This window comes from Cajanus cajan, chromosome 1, assembly GCF_000230855.2.
Source record: "Cajanus cajan strain Asha chromosome 1, NIPB_CcT2T_4, whole genome shotgun sequence".
Taxonomy (NCBI): domain Eukaryota; kingdom Viridiplantae; phylum Streptophyta; class Magnoliopsida; order Fabales; family Fabaceae; genus Cajanus; species Cajanus cajan.
In genome coordinates, this window is record NC_138517.1 from 35156355 (window position 1) to 35174044 (window position 17690).

Sequence of the window (17690 nt, forward strand, 5' to 3'; positions counted from 1 at the left end):
ATTATCTATCATAAACTTTTTTATAGGTCTAACCAAACCCTTTTAAAGCTAGTCTGGGCTATTAGCTAGCCTATTTAAAAATCTATCTAAGTTATTAATATTAATTAGGTCAATAAATTAAATTTTAAAATTTTAAAAATTATTTTTAAAATATAATTTACTCAATATTATTAAATTTTAATTTTTAAAAGAAATATATAAGAAAAATTGAATCATTTTTTATTGAAGGAACAATTCATGTGTAACCATATATGCTGATGTGTACTCATGTATGTTAATGTGTATATTCATGCATAGGTCGTAAGCTTATAAACTTATAATGAAAAAAATAATTGTATAAAAAAATATTTTAAATATTGATAATTTATTTTTATTTTATAAATTTATTTGTTTATTTATATTTTAATAATATATATATATATATATATATAATTTTTATTATATTATATAAATAAATAGAGCGATCTATCATGCCTAATAAACTTTTCTATAAGTTTAAGTCAGAGTTTTTTAAAAAAATATATATATAAATAAATTTTTTAAAAACTTAAACTTAACCTTTTTATTAAATAAGTCACACCAAATTTTAAAGAGGTCAGACCATAAGATTTATTTAAGGTTTAATCTAATCTCATCCGTAATATTAAAAAAAGTTAATTTATATTATTTAATTCCATTAATGTCATATAGAAAATAATTTATTTTCCAAAATTACCTTAAAATATAATCTCAAATAAATGAAAGATTATTTTGGAAAAGATTAAATAGAGTGAAATATAATTTGAAATTTGTATACATTTGACACCATCAAGCATGATTTTCTTTATATATTCAAAAATAAGGGAATACTACTTTTACAAAATTAACATAGTTAACTTTATTTGATATAAATGATGCAACACAACAACAACTTTCTAAGAATATTATTATGAATATAAATAAAAAAAAATAAGTAATTAATTATACATTAAAAATGATGCTTATTTGGACTTACTTTTTCTTCAAACATAACACTTATTACAAGATAAAAGAAATAATCTTTATTAAAGAGTTCCATAAAGTTTTTAAATAAATATACGTATGTCATTAATTACAAGATTAAAAAAATTCAAGAAATAATCTAAATTTTAAATGCGTACGTTTCTTTTCCTTCAACGTTTATAGCTGTTTATTTAAGTCCAAAGAAATAATATTTATTAAAGAGTTCCATAAAGTTTTAAATAAATATACGTATGTCATTAATTACAAGATTAAAAAAATTCAAGAAATAATCTAAATTTTAAATGCGTACGTTTCTTTTCCTTCAACGTTTATAGCTGTTTATTTAAGTCCAAAGAAACCATGAATATAGTCATAAAAGAATACCGTCAATTAATCCTACATTTATAAAAGACCTCAAAAATATTAAATCAATCCTTTCACTAGTACATAATACACATTTTACATCGATCATTTTAGGGGTTTTTACATCAGAAAAACTTTCGACATTGAAGCGGGAGACGTAAATTTACGTCGGGACGCGAAAACCGAAGTAAATTTACGTCAGACATGCCAAGGTCCGATATAAAAAAGATAAAAATTTTAAAAAAAAATGAGTGCAAGCAGAATGGGCCGTTCTCCAATCAGAACGGGCCGTTCTCCAAGCAGAACGGCCCGTTCTGCTTAATAGACCCAGGAGTGCGTCTCCAAACCCGGACTTGGTCACTTCCTTCTCCAGCTTCAAAAACTCGCGCGAAATGCAGCACAAACATTATTACGAAAAAAACATCCTATAAAACACAAACTTGATAGAAGATGCTACCTCATAGAAGAAAAACGCAACCCTCCGAAGAAGAAAAACATCATCACGCGAAGAAAAACATAATAAGGTGCAGATGAGGAGGACAGCCACGATTTGAGGAGGAGGCGGAGGGATGAGGAAGAAAAACAGATAGAAGAAGGTGCACGATTTGAGGAGGAGGCGGGAGAAGGAAACCATGAAATTTTTGAACTAGCTAGTGCGCGCAATACACCTTCTTTTAAGCATCCTGTGGGTTATTTACGTCGGCCCTAATTGGGTCCGACGTAAATTTTAACATCTACGTCGGACACAATGCATAGCCGACGTAGATGTTAAAATTTACGTCGGACCCTTGGAGGTCCAACGTAAATAATTTAACAAAATTACAAAACGTGCCACCGCGTTTTTATTACGTCGGGTCTTTGTATATCCGACGTAAAATGGGTGACGTAGTATCCTATTTTTCCACTAGTGTTTTCTTATTAAAGATGTATTGGTTCTGAAATAAGAAAGAAAACAAATAAAAATAAATTTTATGCAACAATAAATGAAAAAAGTAGAAACAAAAAAATTTAACAAGAAAGTAAAACGTAAATGCAAGAAAATACAATAGTAAAATGAAAAAGATTGAGAAAAAATTAAACAAATTTACATAGTTCAACCTATTTTGCCTATATCCATAAGAGAGAGCAAATTCCACCATAAAAAAAAAATAATAAGATCAAATTTTTACAATAGAGCAACTCTTACTTTTCTCAGAAACCCTTTGATCTCTCTAACCGGTTCTATTCCTCTCTATGTATCTTTTTTCCAGTTCTATGTGCTCACATTAACACTTTATTATTTACATTTTCTCTCTAGGTGTCGTGCTCTCAGAAAGGATCCCCAAAACACACATACACACATACACATATATATAGGGATTCAAGACACATATACTAAATCTTATAAAATAGGATAGACTAAACTCATCAGACTAATGAAGATAGTCTGAACCTATAAGACGAACGCAGAAAAACTGAATCCATCAGACAAATGGAAACATAGTGAACCTATCAGACTATACAAACGAAAAAATTTATAAAACATACAAATGATACATTAGATTTTGAATCATAATCAATAGTTCTCCACCTTGACTCTAAATATATAGAAAGGAATCTTTTCGTAATAGTACTGCTGTCCCACTTCATAAGGAACATTAGACAAAGTTGATCAAGTCCAAGCAATGCTTAAACTTGGATGTAGTAAGAGATTTTGAATAAACACATAAGCAAGATTGTCTTTAGACAAAATCTTCTCAATCTAAATTTCTCCAAATTCAACCACATCTTTGATAATGTGAAGCCTTATATCAATGTGCATCATTCTCTCATTATAAAATTGATGATTTGCAAGGTGTATAACACTTTGGCTATCACAATGAATTATCACACAATTTTGTAATATACCCAATTCACCAATCATCATTTTTAACCATAAGGCTTCCTTCACTCCTTCAACAAGAACAATGTATTTTTCTTTTTGTTGTAGACAAAGTTACCATAGGTTGTAAATTTATTTTCCCACTAATTGCAGTTCTAAACAAAGTGAAAACGTACCTAGATAAAGATTTTTCGGTATCCACATTTCCTACATAGACTACGTCAACATACCCCATAATAGCTTATTCGTCTTGAACTATCTTTTTATACCTTCAAATTTTTGAAAACCATTCAAATATTTCAATACTCACTTCAAAGCCTCCCAATGAGCTTGACTTAAATTTGTTATTAATCAACTAACAACGCTAATAGCATAGGCTAAATTAGGTTTGCTACAAACCATGCCATACATGATACTCCATAATCCACTTGTATATGGAATAATTCCTTTCCTCTTCAGAGCTAGGAGTTTGTGTGATAAAGAACTTTATGTGATGACCCAAAGGAGTGCTAACAGGTTTAGATTGATGCATCCTAAACCTCTCCACTACCTTTTGTATGCAACCGTGTTGAGATAAAAATAATTCTCTCTTTGACTTGTGTTGAGTGTCTTTTATGTATGTTTTGCACTCAACTTTTGGCAATCTTTTTGGGTAATTGTAGATAATATATATGTTATTTCACCTCTTTAATTTATAGAATTAAGTTATACTATAAGAGTAGAGGAGTAGTAGAAATCTTAAGGAATTTCCTCATTTTTTGCAGGAATTTTGGCTAGGCAGAGATCCACAACCATAGCTGTGGATCTGGAGCTCGAGCTGTGGAAGTCTGGGAAGGATATAGAGGTCCAGAAAGTTGGAGCTATAGTTGTGGATCTGCAGCTATAGCTGTGGAAATCTGAAATGCACTTTGAAGCTCCAGAGAGTTGAAGCTAAAGCTGTGGACTCACAGCTAAAGCCATGGAAGCACCCAGGACCCAACAAAAACTCCAGAGGCTCACAGCCATAGTTGTGGCTTCACCGCTTGAGCGTTGAAAGTTCCTTAAGATTGAAGGAGTTGTCACAGCTATAGCTGTGAAACTGCAGCTGCAGCCTTGGAGGTTTCTTCACCCTGAAGGACTCTCCATAGCTATAGCCGTGGATCTGCAGCTGCAGCCGTGGAAATAAAAGTTACCTTTTGGCTTTGTTTTGAAGCTGATATAAAAGGGAAAAAGAGGAGAACCTGAAAGGGGGGACACAGAGCACGAACAGAGGAGAAAGAACAGAGTAAGGAGGACTTGAAGAGATAACCAGAGGAGGAATTACTACTTGGGCAGCTGGGTCATTTGGGAACGAAGCCCAACCCCTTGTTTTCATCTCCAACTTTATAATCTCTTCTTTTACTTCTTAGATCTTGTAATGGCCATGTGTGGCTAAACTTATTAAGGATTGGTTGGATGTAACTAATAACCCCTCTTCTTCTTAAATATATGCATTTTGATCTCATTATTTGTGCTTGATTCTTCTCTTAATGCTTATATCGGCTTGATCACCCGTTGTATGATTTTTGGTTTTTGAATCCAGTTGGAAAACGTTTTCGAAAACCTGAACTGAATCTTGCACCTAATCACTTCTTGTTCTAGGAATAGACTTGATTTGGTTAGTCACATTGTTCAAGTCATTGTTCTTAATGCAAAGTGTTAAACTCAAAATATAGAGGAATCATGTTTTGAGCTTAATGACTTTAGGATTCAACCTTGAGGAATCTTGTTGGATTATTTAATGAACGTGGAAATAATGAAATTAGAATCGCATTTATCTTAAGAAGATCTACGAGTTAGCAAGTACGTCTGAACCAATCCTTGTTTCTTAACCATAGTTTTTACTACTTTTATTTTATTGCGTTGTTCTACCCTATCTTCACTCATTTGAAATCGTAACAACATTCTCATTTAAATCATTAGAGCAAGAATTACTGAACACTCAAATCCCTGAGGACGATATTTGAATACTACTTCGAAACTTGGTTCACTTGCCAAGTGGTGGGTTTGCGAAAATCCTCATCAAGCTTCTGGCGCCGTTGCCGTGGATTTGGTGCTATTTAGTAATTCTGAATCTTGTGATTTTGTAATTTTGTAAATAAATTATTTGTGAATACTTATAATATATAGATATTTGTCTTGTTGTGTTTTGTGGACTCACCGTGCTGTGCAGACTTCTTGGAATTGTATGCGAGGGAAAACTCCAACCAAAGAATTGCATTTTGACCCTGAAATTGAAAGAACGGCAAGGAGGAACAACAGTAGAACATGAAGGCTTAGACAGTTAGAGAGAACCCAAAAACAACAACTGGATCTTCTGAGTTCTTCAACTTCATCAAATCAACCATTCCTTGAATCAGAAATGGCTGAAGAGGGAACAGGTGGACCAGCTAGGTAGCCAAGAAGGACCCTAGGTGATTATGCACAACAACATGGTCCTAGGCATTTCTCTAGCATTGCAGCTCCAAATACTTCTAGAGCCATGGAGATGAAACCTGCCTTCCTTACTTTGGTTAGCTCACAACAATTTACTGTCCTTGATCATGAGGACTCATACTCACACCTTTCAAATTTCTATGAGCTATATGGAACAATGGGAATTCCTGAAGGTGATGAGGAAACTGTATACTTGAGGTTGTTTCCATTCTCATTAACAGGAAAAGCTAAATTTTGGTTACAATCTCACCCAAATCAAAGTTTGACAAGCTGGGGTGATGTGGAAAACAAGTTTGTGAATAGATTCTATCCATCATCCAAGTACATTAAGGCCAAGTCAGAAATTACTACTTTCAAGCAAGATGTAGATGAACCATTTTGTGAAGCCTGGGAGAGATTTAAGTCATTGCTCATAAAATGTCCTAACCATGGGTTTGAAGATATAGTTCAACTTAATTTCTTTGTCAATGGAATCAAGCCTGAGGTGAAGATGTTATTGGATGCAGCAGCTGGTGGCACTATGATGACTGTGAGTCCAGAAGAAGCTACTCAAATCATAGAATCTCTGGCATCTTCTGATCACCAAGCAGAGCATGGAAGACATCAATCTCATAAAAGAGGAGTTCTTGATCTTAGCACTAATGATGAAATCCTTGCTTAGAACAAGCTGCTATCTCAACAGATTGAAGCATTGACTAAGCAGATGGCCAAGATTCCACAACAGCTTCATGCTATTGCTTCTTCTTCAAATCAATCAAATTCCTCTCTAAAATGTGATTTTTGTGGGGGAGATCATCCCAATGGTCACTGTTCAGAAATTCCAAATGAAGAAGAGGTCAATTATGTGGGAAACCAACAGAAAGGAGGTAATTTTAATTCCCGTAATTATAATACTAACAATTATATGCAGGGAAATCAAGGTTGGAGAAACAACAACAACAACCAAGGATATGGATGGAGAAATGAAGCTGGGCCATCCAATAGGCCACCACCACAACAACAACAGCAACATCAGCCTGCTTATCCTTCTATGCATGAAAGAACCAGCAAATTGGAGGATACTCTGAATCAGTTCATGCAAGTATCTATGAACAACCAGAAGAATACAGAGGCATCCATCAAGAACTTGGAGGTGCAGGTGGGTCAGCTAGCTAAACAATTAGTTGACATGTCTAAAGGCCCATTTTCAGCCAACACCAAGACCAACCCCAAGGAGTATTGCCAAGCCATAATAACAAGAAGTGGGAAGGTAGTTGGTAGTGATATTGGGGTGAGTGGTGACAATGAGGGTGCTGATAATAAGGAAGAAAATAGTAAACTGAAGGCGGTTGAGGAGGAGATTGAGAAGAATGAGGGAGAAAACAATAAGAGTGAGAGTGTAGATAGTAAACAAATAAGAGAGAAAAATGAAGTTGAGAAGGAGAAAAATAAAAAGAAGGGCAAGGAAGTCAATTCTACTGTTCCTGTAAAAAACTTACCTTACCCTCATGCTCCTTGCAAGAAAGAAAAAGAAAGGCAGTTCCTGAGATTTCTAGATATCATCAAGAAGCTACAAATTAATATTCCTTTCACTAAAGCCATGGAGCAAATGCCTACTTATGCTAGGTTCATGAAGGAATTGTTAACTAAGAAGAGAAGAATTCTTGAAGAAGAGACTGTGGAGCTTGAGGCAGGATGCAGTGCCATTATACAGAAGTCTCTACCTCAGAAATCTAGAGATCCAGGCAGTTTCACTCTCCCTGTATCAATTGGTAATCTATCAGTGGGTAAGGCACTATTAGACCTTGGAGCCAGTATTAACTTGATGCCTTTATCCATGTTGAAGAAGATAGGAGAAGTGGAAGTGAAACCCACAAGGATGACCTTGCAGTTGGCAGACAGATCCATCAAGCATCCACATGGTATAGTGGAAGATATGATTGTAAAGGTTGACAAGTTCATGTTCCAAGTTGATTTTGTAGTAATGGACATGGAAGAAGATGTGGAGGTTCCATTGATTCTGGGCAGACCCTTTATGAAGACAGCTCGAGTTATCATTGACATGGATGAAGGAAAGCTGAAGGTGAGGGTTCAAGATGAGGAAGTGAGTTTCAATGTATTTGAAACAACGAAGTTCCCAAAAGGCAACAAAGATTGCTTTAGAATTGATGTATTAGATGATGTGTACTTGGAAACTCAAAATGATCAAGAGCTCATCGCCACTAGAGAAGGCTTTGCCTATCTCTAACGAAGAATTGGAAAAGGTCATTGGTAAAGCTTGTCATCTGCCAGTGGGATTTGAACATAAAGCATTTTGGGCTTTGAAGGCCTTAAATTATGATTTGAAGGCAGCAGGGGAGAAAAGAAAGCTTCAACTGCATGAACTGGAAGAAATGAGATTGCAAGCTTATGAGTCTTCCAAGTCCTACAAGCACAAAGTCAAGATGTACCATGACAAGAAGATTCTGAACAAGAACTTTCAACCTGGCCAGCAGGTATTATTTTTCAATTCCAGGTTGAAACTCTTCCCTGGGAAGCTCAAATCTAAGTGGTCAGGTCCTTTCTCAATTAAGTCTGTCAAATCCTATGGAGCAATTGAACTTGAGGATCCTGCTTCTGGAAGGACTTGGTTAGTTAATGGTCAGAGGCTCAAGCATTATTTGGGTGGTGAAGTTGAGAGATTCACTACCAGCACACATTTGAAGGAGCCATGAACAAACAGGATTGTCAAGCTAAAGACATTAAATTAGCATGTTCTTGTTTTAATTTCTGTTTTAAATTCTAAGTTTAGCTGGAATAGTGAGTAGTTAACAGTTCTTGTTCATAGAGTTGCTTAATTTTAGAATGAATGTGCTTGATGATTTGCATGTTGTGGAATATGTTTAACAATTCTGATTTAGTTTAAGTCTTGTTTATGTGTTGTGTGTTAGGATTTTGGATGTCATTTTGTTGTTTGATAATGGTGATGCATTGTTTTGGGTGTTGGGTTTGTGAGTAGTTTAATGATTTGGAGTGTGGAGTGGAATGTCTTGATTCATAGGGAGGTTTGGTTCCATGCTGTTTGTGGTGTTATAATGAGTTTTGGCTGAGTTATACTACTGCTGCTTGATGGTTAAGTACAGGATGTTTTGTGATTCTGTGATGTTTTGAGATTTAATGAACAAATCAGTCTTAAACTTGGGTACCAATGTGGGATGATGGTATAGTTAAAAGCTCAGGGAGACTAAGAATAAATCTGGCCTTATGTGTTTGCCATGTTGGTATAGTTGGTTATGATGTGAAAAGGAAATGGTAAAATGCCTAAGAAAGATGAGCCATCAATTGGTATTGTTCTATTTGGAAGAGAAAAGCTGAGAATTTTAATTCTAAGTCCCAACGCTCAAGCGCCAGGCTTCACAGCCATGGCGCCAACTCTCTGTTGGACTTCTAAGTGTGTTCAACTTTCAGCGCTGAAGCGCCAATTCCACCGCTAAAGCTCCAAGTTTCTGTCCATGTACCTTGCATAAATGAGACTCAGCGCTCAAGCGCCAGGCTTCACAGCCATGGCGCCATCTCTCTGAGGTATGCTGTAATATATGCAAACACTCAATGCTCCAGCGCTGGCTTTCATAGCCATAGCGCCAAGTCCCTGGAGCTAACTTTCTGTTGCATGTTGATATGTTGAAGTCTTGGCGCTGAAGCGTCAATCCCATGGCCTTAGCGCCAAGTCTCTGGAGCCCTCTTTTTGATTTCAAAAGTCCAGCGCTCAAGCGCCAGGCTCCACAGCCATGGCGCCAACTCTCTGCCCCTTTCTTTAGAGCTTCAACTCCAGCGCTCTAGCACCCATTTCCAGCGCTATAGCGCCACCTCTCTGGAGCATTTGGAGAGATGTTCCAATCCCAGCGCTCAAGTTTTAAAGCCACAGCCACAACGCCAATTTTCTGGCGCCAATTTAAGACCATAGAACTCAACCATTTGGGTCAGTTTTAAAACTGAACCTCCTCTCTCCACCTCTTCATTTCTCTTTTCTCCCACACACGAAACCCCTTAATCTCCCCACTGTTCATCTTCCTCCTCACATTCTAGTTCCAATTTGAAGCATCAAGATTCCCTTTTTCCTCAACCATTCCACACTAAAATATCAAAGCACCCATCTTTTTGCTAGGATTTCAAGGTAAAAGTTTTCATCTTTCTTCCTTCTGTCCACATTGCATGAAACATTTGGTTGCTCTTTTCTACTCTTTTGAACTCTAAGCATGATTTTGTTACTCCTGGGTTCTTTAAAACATGATGATGGAATTATTTGTGATATGTGTCGTTTCTGGCATGGAATGCATGAAATTGGATGTTTGCTCCTTCAACATTGCACATGCATGGTCATTCTCATTTTATACCTGCTGTATGTTTGGCAAAATGCCTGAATGAGAAAAGTTTTTGATTTAAGCACAATCACTGTCTTGAAAGAGGAAATCAATGAAATGTTCCAGTTTGTGAAGAATTTTGAACCTGGCATGACAAGCATTTGGCTTTTCTTTCTCATGTCCACCATGTGTTTGGTTAAATGCTTGAGTGACTACATGTTCTTATTTAAAGTGTAAAATCATTGTGCTTTGTTGATCATTGGTTCCTAGTAGGAAATATTTGATTGTTCATGGGTGGGTGTTATATTAGTAATGTTTAGGGCTTTCAATGTGTTGCATGTGTTGTGTGTGAATGATCATTAGTGGAATGTTAGCAATATTTCTTTTGCCTCATGAAGAATTTTCTGATTCACTTATGTGCTAACATGGTTGCAAGAATGGTTTTAATTTTTCAGATGGTTCGTTCAAGAGGAGGAGGTTCAGGCAGAAGCTCTAGAGCCACTCATGAGATCCCAGCTAATAAAAAAAGAAAGAAAGTGGCTACTTCCTCCCCAACCCCATCAGCATCATCCGCTGAGGATGAAGAAGCACCATCCTCACCTCAGCCACCAACTCAGCCACCAAGAAATTTCACTTTCCTTCCAAGCCGATTTCGCTCCAAACACAAGCAGCAGAGATTTTTGGATTTGGAAAGCCGCCAAATTATAGCTGAGCGTCCGGTGAATGAAATACTTCCTTTAATAGATTTCACGGATGAATATAGAAGGAGGAATTGGACCAAGATTGGCGAGCCAGAAGAAAAATACAATGAAAGCATCATTCGAGAGTTCTATGCTAATGCCTTTCCTATCTGACCTGATTGCAAGGATAGAATCTCGTGGGTGAGAGGTAAAATCATTCCTTATGATCCAGTGGCCATGAACACCTTCTTGCAAACTGAGTATACCATCCCAGAACAAGATGATTATAGGAAGCTCAAGAAGACCGCAATGGATGAGGAGATGTCAACTTTGATGCTTGAGACTTTGAGCCTTCCAGGAAGCCAATACCAAACAGGCACGAAGAGCCAACCCACCCACATTCTTCGCGCTGATTTGAAATCACTTGTGCGTTTATGGCAGGCCGTTCTCTATAGCAATGTCGTCCCACTCACACACACTTCTTACATTACCATCTCCAAGGCAAAGTTAATTTTTTGTATATTGTTGCAGAAGGATGTGGACATAGCGACTTTAATATCAAATGAAATTCATGCTATTGTCATTTCTAAACCTTCTAAGTCTGGTGCTGTCAGACCCCTAGCTTTCCCTGGATTGATTACAGGCTTGTGCAAAGCTAAAGGAGTGGTGATTCCTCAGCCGTTGGTCCCAATTAGGAGGAAGATAGATCATGTGTTTGTCAACGCTCGCTGCTATAACCCACGGGAGTTTCCTCGGGCATCTCGCAGATCACGCCCACCACCTACCCAATCTCCACCACCAGTTACCTCACCTCCAGTTCCGCCAACTGGTCCCTTCGATTTGTCTACCATGCAGGCTTGTATGATGCAACACTTTCAGCACGTGGAGGAGCAGCACCAATTAGAAATGGTTCATCTTCGCCATGTCCAACTTCAACAAGCCGCTAATCATCGAGGGCAAGTGGCTTTGCACTCTTATTTTTACCACTACACTTTAAATCAGGCTAGTACCGGTGGAAGCTTATATCCTTGGCCTACACCGGAGCAATTTCAAGATGCTATTCTTTGGCCTGGGGACAGTCCTGTCTTTTCAGGAGGAGATGGTGAGCCTGAGCAGCCTCATGTAGGTGAACAAGGACAGAGGTCTGATGCTGAAGTTGAAGAAGAAGGAACTGATGGAGGAGAGGACAATGAAGAAGGAGTTGAGGATGAAGGGTCACTGTCACCCACTTTCTGAGCCATTTTCTGAGGAAGCAGAGTTTTACTTTAAATTCATGCAATTTTAAATTTCTGTCAATTTAAATTTCAGTTATTTACATTTCTGTTAATTGTGTAAACTGTTTGGTGATTTGCTTGTTTTGGGATTAGATGCTTAAACTTCTGGTGTTTTGGTTGAATGTCATACTTGGTGGTGCAATTGTTAATGTTTGAATTTGGGATACTAATTGTTTTGTTTGGAGTTTGCACCTTAGTTACTCTGAGAGCAGTAGTGTGAATACAAAAAAAAATTGTAAATAGATATATATATTATTATATATATATATATAGGTATTTTTTGGGAAACATTGAAAATTTTATTCTTGAGAAGTAGTAAATGAGATAGCTTTTAGATCAACAAAAAGTGAAAACACGTCTTTTGATTCACCTTGAATTGGTTTGTTTTTGAGACTTGCTTTGAGGTTGTACTCATCCAATTTGCTTGATCATGAAGTTGTGAGATATTTGATTAGCATGGCATGAAAAATCAGTAATTGAACATTTAGCCAAGCTGGTGAGTGAGAGAGACCAAACAGTGCATCTATCATATACACTTATACTTTGAGAGCCATCATCATAGCATATGTGTTTGCATTGGTTGAGTCTTGAATGATTGTTCTTGTGAGAAAGTTTTGGACAGGATCAAGGCATTCCATTGTAAATAACTGAAATCTTTTTAAGCCTAGAGCCAAACAGCCATTCATAATTGAATCCATCCTTTAAAACCTGTTTGAGCCTTAACCTTCAAATCACCTTAAACCTTTCTCAAATGCCAACTCATCACCCTGACCAAACTCTTGAGAGTAAATGAAAATGAATTGGGGATTAAGTTGGGGTAGTTGGTAAGGATTGCCAACTTGAGAGAAAGTGGTGAAATTAAGTTAATGCAAAGTTGAAGGGAAGAGTCACCCCTCCATCATTTTTCTCTGCTCAAAATCAAGTGTGCTTGTTAGTTTCATTCTACCATTATCATGTATTCAAAAATAATAAAAAAATCAAAAAAATATAAATAAAAAAAAAAAAAATCAAATCAAAAGTAAAATAAGCAAGCACTTGTACAAATAGTCTTAAAAGGAGAGGGGCCTCTTGAAATCTAGGCAAAGAATCTTAAGGAAAGAGGGTGTGTAATTAGAGGAAGAATTTGGGCTGAGAGATTTGGTTGGAGTTGAATATTTAGAGTGAGAAAGATGGAGTGTTTGGTTCATGTTCATTTTACTCTCTTGAGTTTAAACTCTGTTAATCCGAAAAACCACATTCCTTTGTTAACCAAGCCTCAGTCAACCCTCAACCTTCAAAAAAAGTCCTTGTGATCCTTAATTTTCTCTCAAAGAGTAGTACTGAAAAGATGATATCAATGCTTATGTTCATAGAAATGATGAATGGACTTGAGAGAAACACTCACCTTGGAGAGCCATTGTTGAGAGAGTATGTTCAGATATTGGTTTGTAATATTCATGCTATGATTTGCCTTACAATTTTTGTGGTTGAGCAGGATTGTTGTTGTGGGCACCTCAGTGAGTAGAAATTGGTTTTTGATGGTGAATTGATTGAGTGTTTACCTATTGTTGATATAGAAGAAATCTCATGATGGGAAGTATCTTTTTGGTTTTGATTGGTATCTTGTTGGGGACCAACAAGAGATTAAGTTAGGGTAGTTGTTGAGTGTCTTTTATGTATGTTTTGCACTCAACTTTTGGCAATCTTTTTGGGTAATTGTAGATAATATATATGTTATTTCACCTCTTTAATTTATAGAATTAAGTTATACTATAAGAGTAGAGGAATAGTAGCAATCTTAAGGAATTTCCTCATTTTTTGCAGGAATTTTGGCTAGGCAGAGATCCACAGCCATAGCTGTGGATCTGGAGCTCGAGCTGTGGAAGTCTGGGAAGGATATAGAGGTCCAGAAAGTTGGAGCTATAGCTGTGGATCTACAGCTATAGCTGTGGAAATCTGAAATGCACTTTGAAGCTCCAGAGAGTTGAAGCTAAAGTTGTGGACTCACAGCTAAAGCCATGAAAGCACCCAGGACCCAACAAAAACTCCAGAGGCTCACAGCCATAGTTGTGGCTTCACCGCTTGAGCGTTGGAAGTTCCTTAAGATTGAAGGAGTTGTCACAGCTATAGCTGTGAAACTGCAGCTGCAGCCTTGGAGGTTTCTTCACCCTGAAGGACTCTCCACAGCTATAGCCGTGGATCTGCAGCTGCAGCCGTGGAAATAAAAGTTACCTTTTGGCTTTGTTTTGAAGCTGATATAAAAGGGAAAAAGAGGAGAACCTGAAAGGGGGGACACAGAGCACGAACAGAGGAGAAAGAATAGAGTAAGGAGGACTTGAAGAGATAACCAGAGGAGGAATTACTACTTGGGCAGCTGGGTCATTTGGGAACGAAGCCCAACCCCTTGTTTTCATCTCCAACTTTGTAATCTCTTCTTTTACTTCTTAGATCTTGTAATGGCCATGTGTGGCTAAACTTATTAAGGATTGGTTGGATGTAACTACTAACCCCTCTTCTTCTTAAATATATGCATTTTGATCTCATTATTTGTGCTTGATTCTTCTCTTAATGCTTATATCGGCTTGATCACCCGTTGTATGATTTTTGGTTTTTGAATCCAGTTGGAAAACGTTTTCGAAAACCCGAACTGAATCTTGCACCTAATCACTTCTTGTTCTAGGAATAGACTTGATTTGGTTAGTCACATTGTTCAAGTCATTGTTCTTAATGCAAAGTGTTAAACTCAAAATATAGAGGAATCATGTTTTGAGCTTAATGACTTTAGGATTCAACCTTGAGGAATCTTGTTGGATTATTTAATGAACGTGGAAATAATGAAATTAGAATCGCATTTATCTTAAGAAGATCTACGAGTTAGCAAGTACGTCTGAACCAATCATTGTTTCTTAACCATAGTTTTTACTACTTTTATTTTATTGCGTTGTTCTACCCTATCTTCACTCATTTGAAATCATAACAACATTCTCATTTAAATCATTAGAGCATGAATTACTGAACACTCAAATCCCTGAGGACGATATTTGAATACTACTTCGAAACTTGGTTCACTTGCCAAGCGGTGGGTTTGCGAAAATCCTCATCAACTTGTTTCTCACAATATCCATCCCAAGTATCCCTTTAGCAGCACCGAGATCTATCATCTCAAACTCATAATTTAATTCCCTTAGAGCATACTAATCTCATCCTTACTAGAGCTTGCTACAAGGATATCATCCACATATAGCAACAAAAAAAGAACACATCTTTCTTCTCTTTTCAATATGTAAACACAGTTGTCATAGCTGCTCGACAAAAAATACAAGCTTAACAAAAGATGTACATTATTCCTCCTAGTCCTATCTCTTGTTAGTTGATAGTCTAAACTAGTAGATGATACATTGTTTGTTGTTCATGGTCTATTGATGTAGTATTGTTTCCAAAATCACCAGTAGGAGACTCCACCTTAAATTGAGATTTCTCCTTAACTATTTTGAGTTGTTTTCTTCTACGCTTTTGCACATCATCCCCATTCTACTTTCATCAAATGTGACATCCTTGGTTATAAAGCATCTTGACTCACCTAAATCCACCTTCCACAACTTATAACCCTTCACCCCTCTGGATAACCAATGAAGATACACTTCACAACTCGAGCCTTAAGTTTGTCTTTCTCGATATGAGAAAAAGATAAAGCACCAAAAACCTTTAAATTTGAATATTTTGTTGGTTTACCACTCCACTTTTCCATAGGTGTGTTGAAATTTATAGTTGAAGATAGACATATGTTTATCAAATACACTATAGTATTTGCAACTTCACCCTAAAAACTGTTAAGCAAACTTGCACCCAACAACATACATCTCACATGTTCCAAAATGGTCTTATTCATCCATTCAGCTAGGCCACTTTGTTAGGGATTATGGGCTACAGTCTTATGCCTTTTAATTTCCTGTTTCCTGCAAAACTCATTAAACTACTCTAAAACAAGCTTCAAGCCATTATTAATCCATAAGACCTTTAGTTTGGTTCCTATTTGATTTTCAACGAGTGTGTCATTCTCTAAATTTTTCAAAATTTTTAATTTATTTTACAAAATATAAACCCGCACTTTTCTTGAAAAATCATCAATTATGTTTAGAAAATAGGAATCCCTTCCAAGAGTCTTCACCCTTGAAGGACCCCACAAATCAAGTGAACATACTCAAAAGGTATATTACAAACATGCATATTAGTCTCAAACTTAACCTTATAAGATTTTCCTAATATGTAATGATTACAAAAATATAGTTTATCCAATTTATCATCATTCAACAAATTTTGTTTTCCTAGTTCCACTAATAATAGTATAACCATCAAGAATGTACAGACCATTCCTTTTAGTCCCCTTAGAAACTATTAAGGCACCATTAGAGATCATCAACATACCATGTTTAATTTTAGTAGAATAACAAAATCCACCAAACATGCTTATTGACAGAAGATCCCTTTTAATTTTAAGGACATACCTCACATTTTTCAATAGAATAACACGTCTATCAACCATTTTCAAACGAATAGTACCAATATCTTGAATCATTCAAGCTTTGTTATTACAAATAAACACCACTCCACTTTCTTTAAGTTCCAAAGTCTCAAATAAATCCTTCACATGACCCATGTGATAGATACATCTAGAATCCATAACTTAATTCCTTTGTGTTTTTGATATTGATACCACTAACACTCGTGCACTCTCATAACCATCTAAAATAATAGACACATCCAAGGAATCCACAAAGATTTTGGATTCCTTGCCTTTTTTCTCAAGATAGTATCTCTTGTAATGACCAAGCCCATGACAACTATAACATTTAAGCTTAAACTTTGTGTTGCTCTTCCATTTTGATGTTGACTTTTTTCCCTTTGGTCCTTTCTTCTCATTTTTCCCTTTTGAGACATTAAAGCTTTCACCACCATCCTCTGTCATTAATTCTTGCTTACTTTGAAGTTCCTTGGTCCAAATTGAGGCCTGAACCTCATCCCAGGTAAGGCTTGATCTTTACCATGCATAATAGCATCCTTGAAATGCTCAAAGGATTTTGATAACAAGTTGAGTAGGAGCAAAGTTATATCCTTATCTTGAACCAATCTTGATTCTATCATCTTGAAAAAGTAAAGTTGTAGCTTCAAACATAATCAGTTTGCCAAAGACTTTGTCATGTATAAAGATTCCAGATTGACTCACATGGCAACAATTGCCTTTTCTCTTGCAATCTCCCTTAAGGCTTTATCATCGAGACACAAAATGATAACACTTCTTGCCTTATCAATCATCTCATTCTTTTCTTTGTATGATAATGATTCGGACATTTTTGGCTCACCCTTTAGAGTTTCTACAACTCCCTGTTACACCAAGATAACTTCAATCTTTATCTTCCCTAACCTGAAGTCATTATTCCCCAAAAACTTCTTGATATCATACTTGGTCGTTCCCATGATTCAAACTTCTTTCTTTCTTTCTTCTTTTCACAGAAGATGCCACTTTTTGGTTTTGAAACAAGAAAGAAAACAAACAAGAATAGACCCTATGCAAGAACAAGTCAAAAACGTAGAAATGAAAAATTCCAACAAAAACATAAAACGTAAATGCAAGAAAACATAATAGCAAAATGAAAAAGATTGAAAGAAGAGAACACAAAATATTTATGTGATTCAACCTATTTAGTCTACATCCATGAGAGATAGTACATTCCATTATTTAAAAAATAAGATCAAGTTTTTACAACAAATAAACTCTTGT

The 17690-nt window shown here is 36.2% G+C and overlaps 1 protein-coding gene and 1 non-coding gene across 2 annotated transcripts; one reads left to right on the forward strand and one right to left on the reverse strand.

The window, feature by feature from the left end:
- The first annotated feature begins 5705 nt into the window (after positions 1–5705).
- On the forward strand, positions 5706–6320 carry LOC145954379 (uncharacterized). Its single transcript, XM_083068467.1, has one exon. The coding sequence runs from the start codon at positions 5706–5708 to the stop codon at positions 6318–6320; it is 615 nt and encodes a 204-aa protein (XP_082924593.1).
- LOC114917035 (small nucleolar RNA R71) lies at positions 5989–6094 on the reverse strand. The gene has a single exon (XR_003805764.1). It is a non-coding gene; the product is annotated as a small nucleolar RNA R71 (small nucleolar RNA).
- Positions 6321–17690: the final 11370 nt, after the last annotated feature.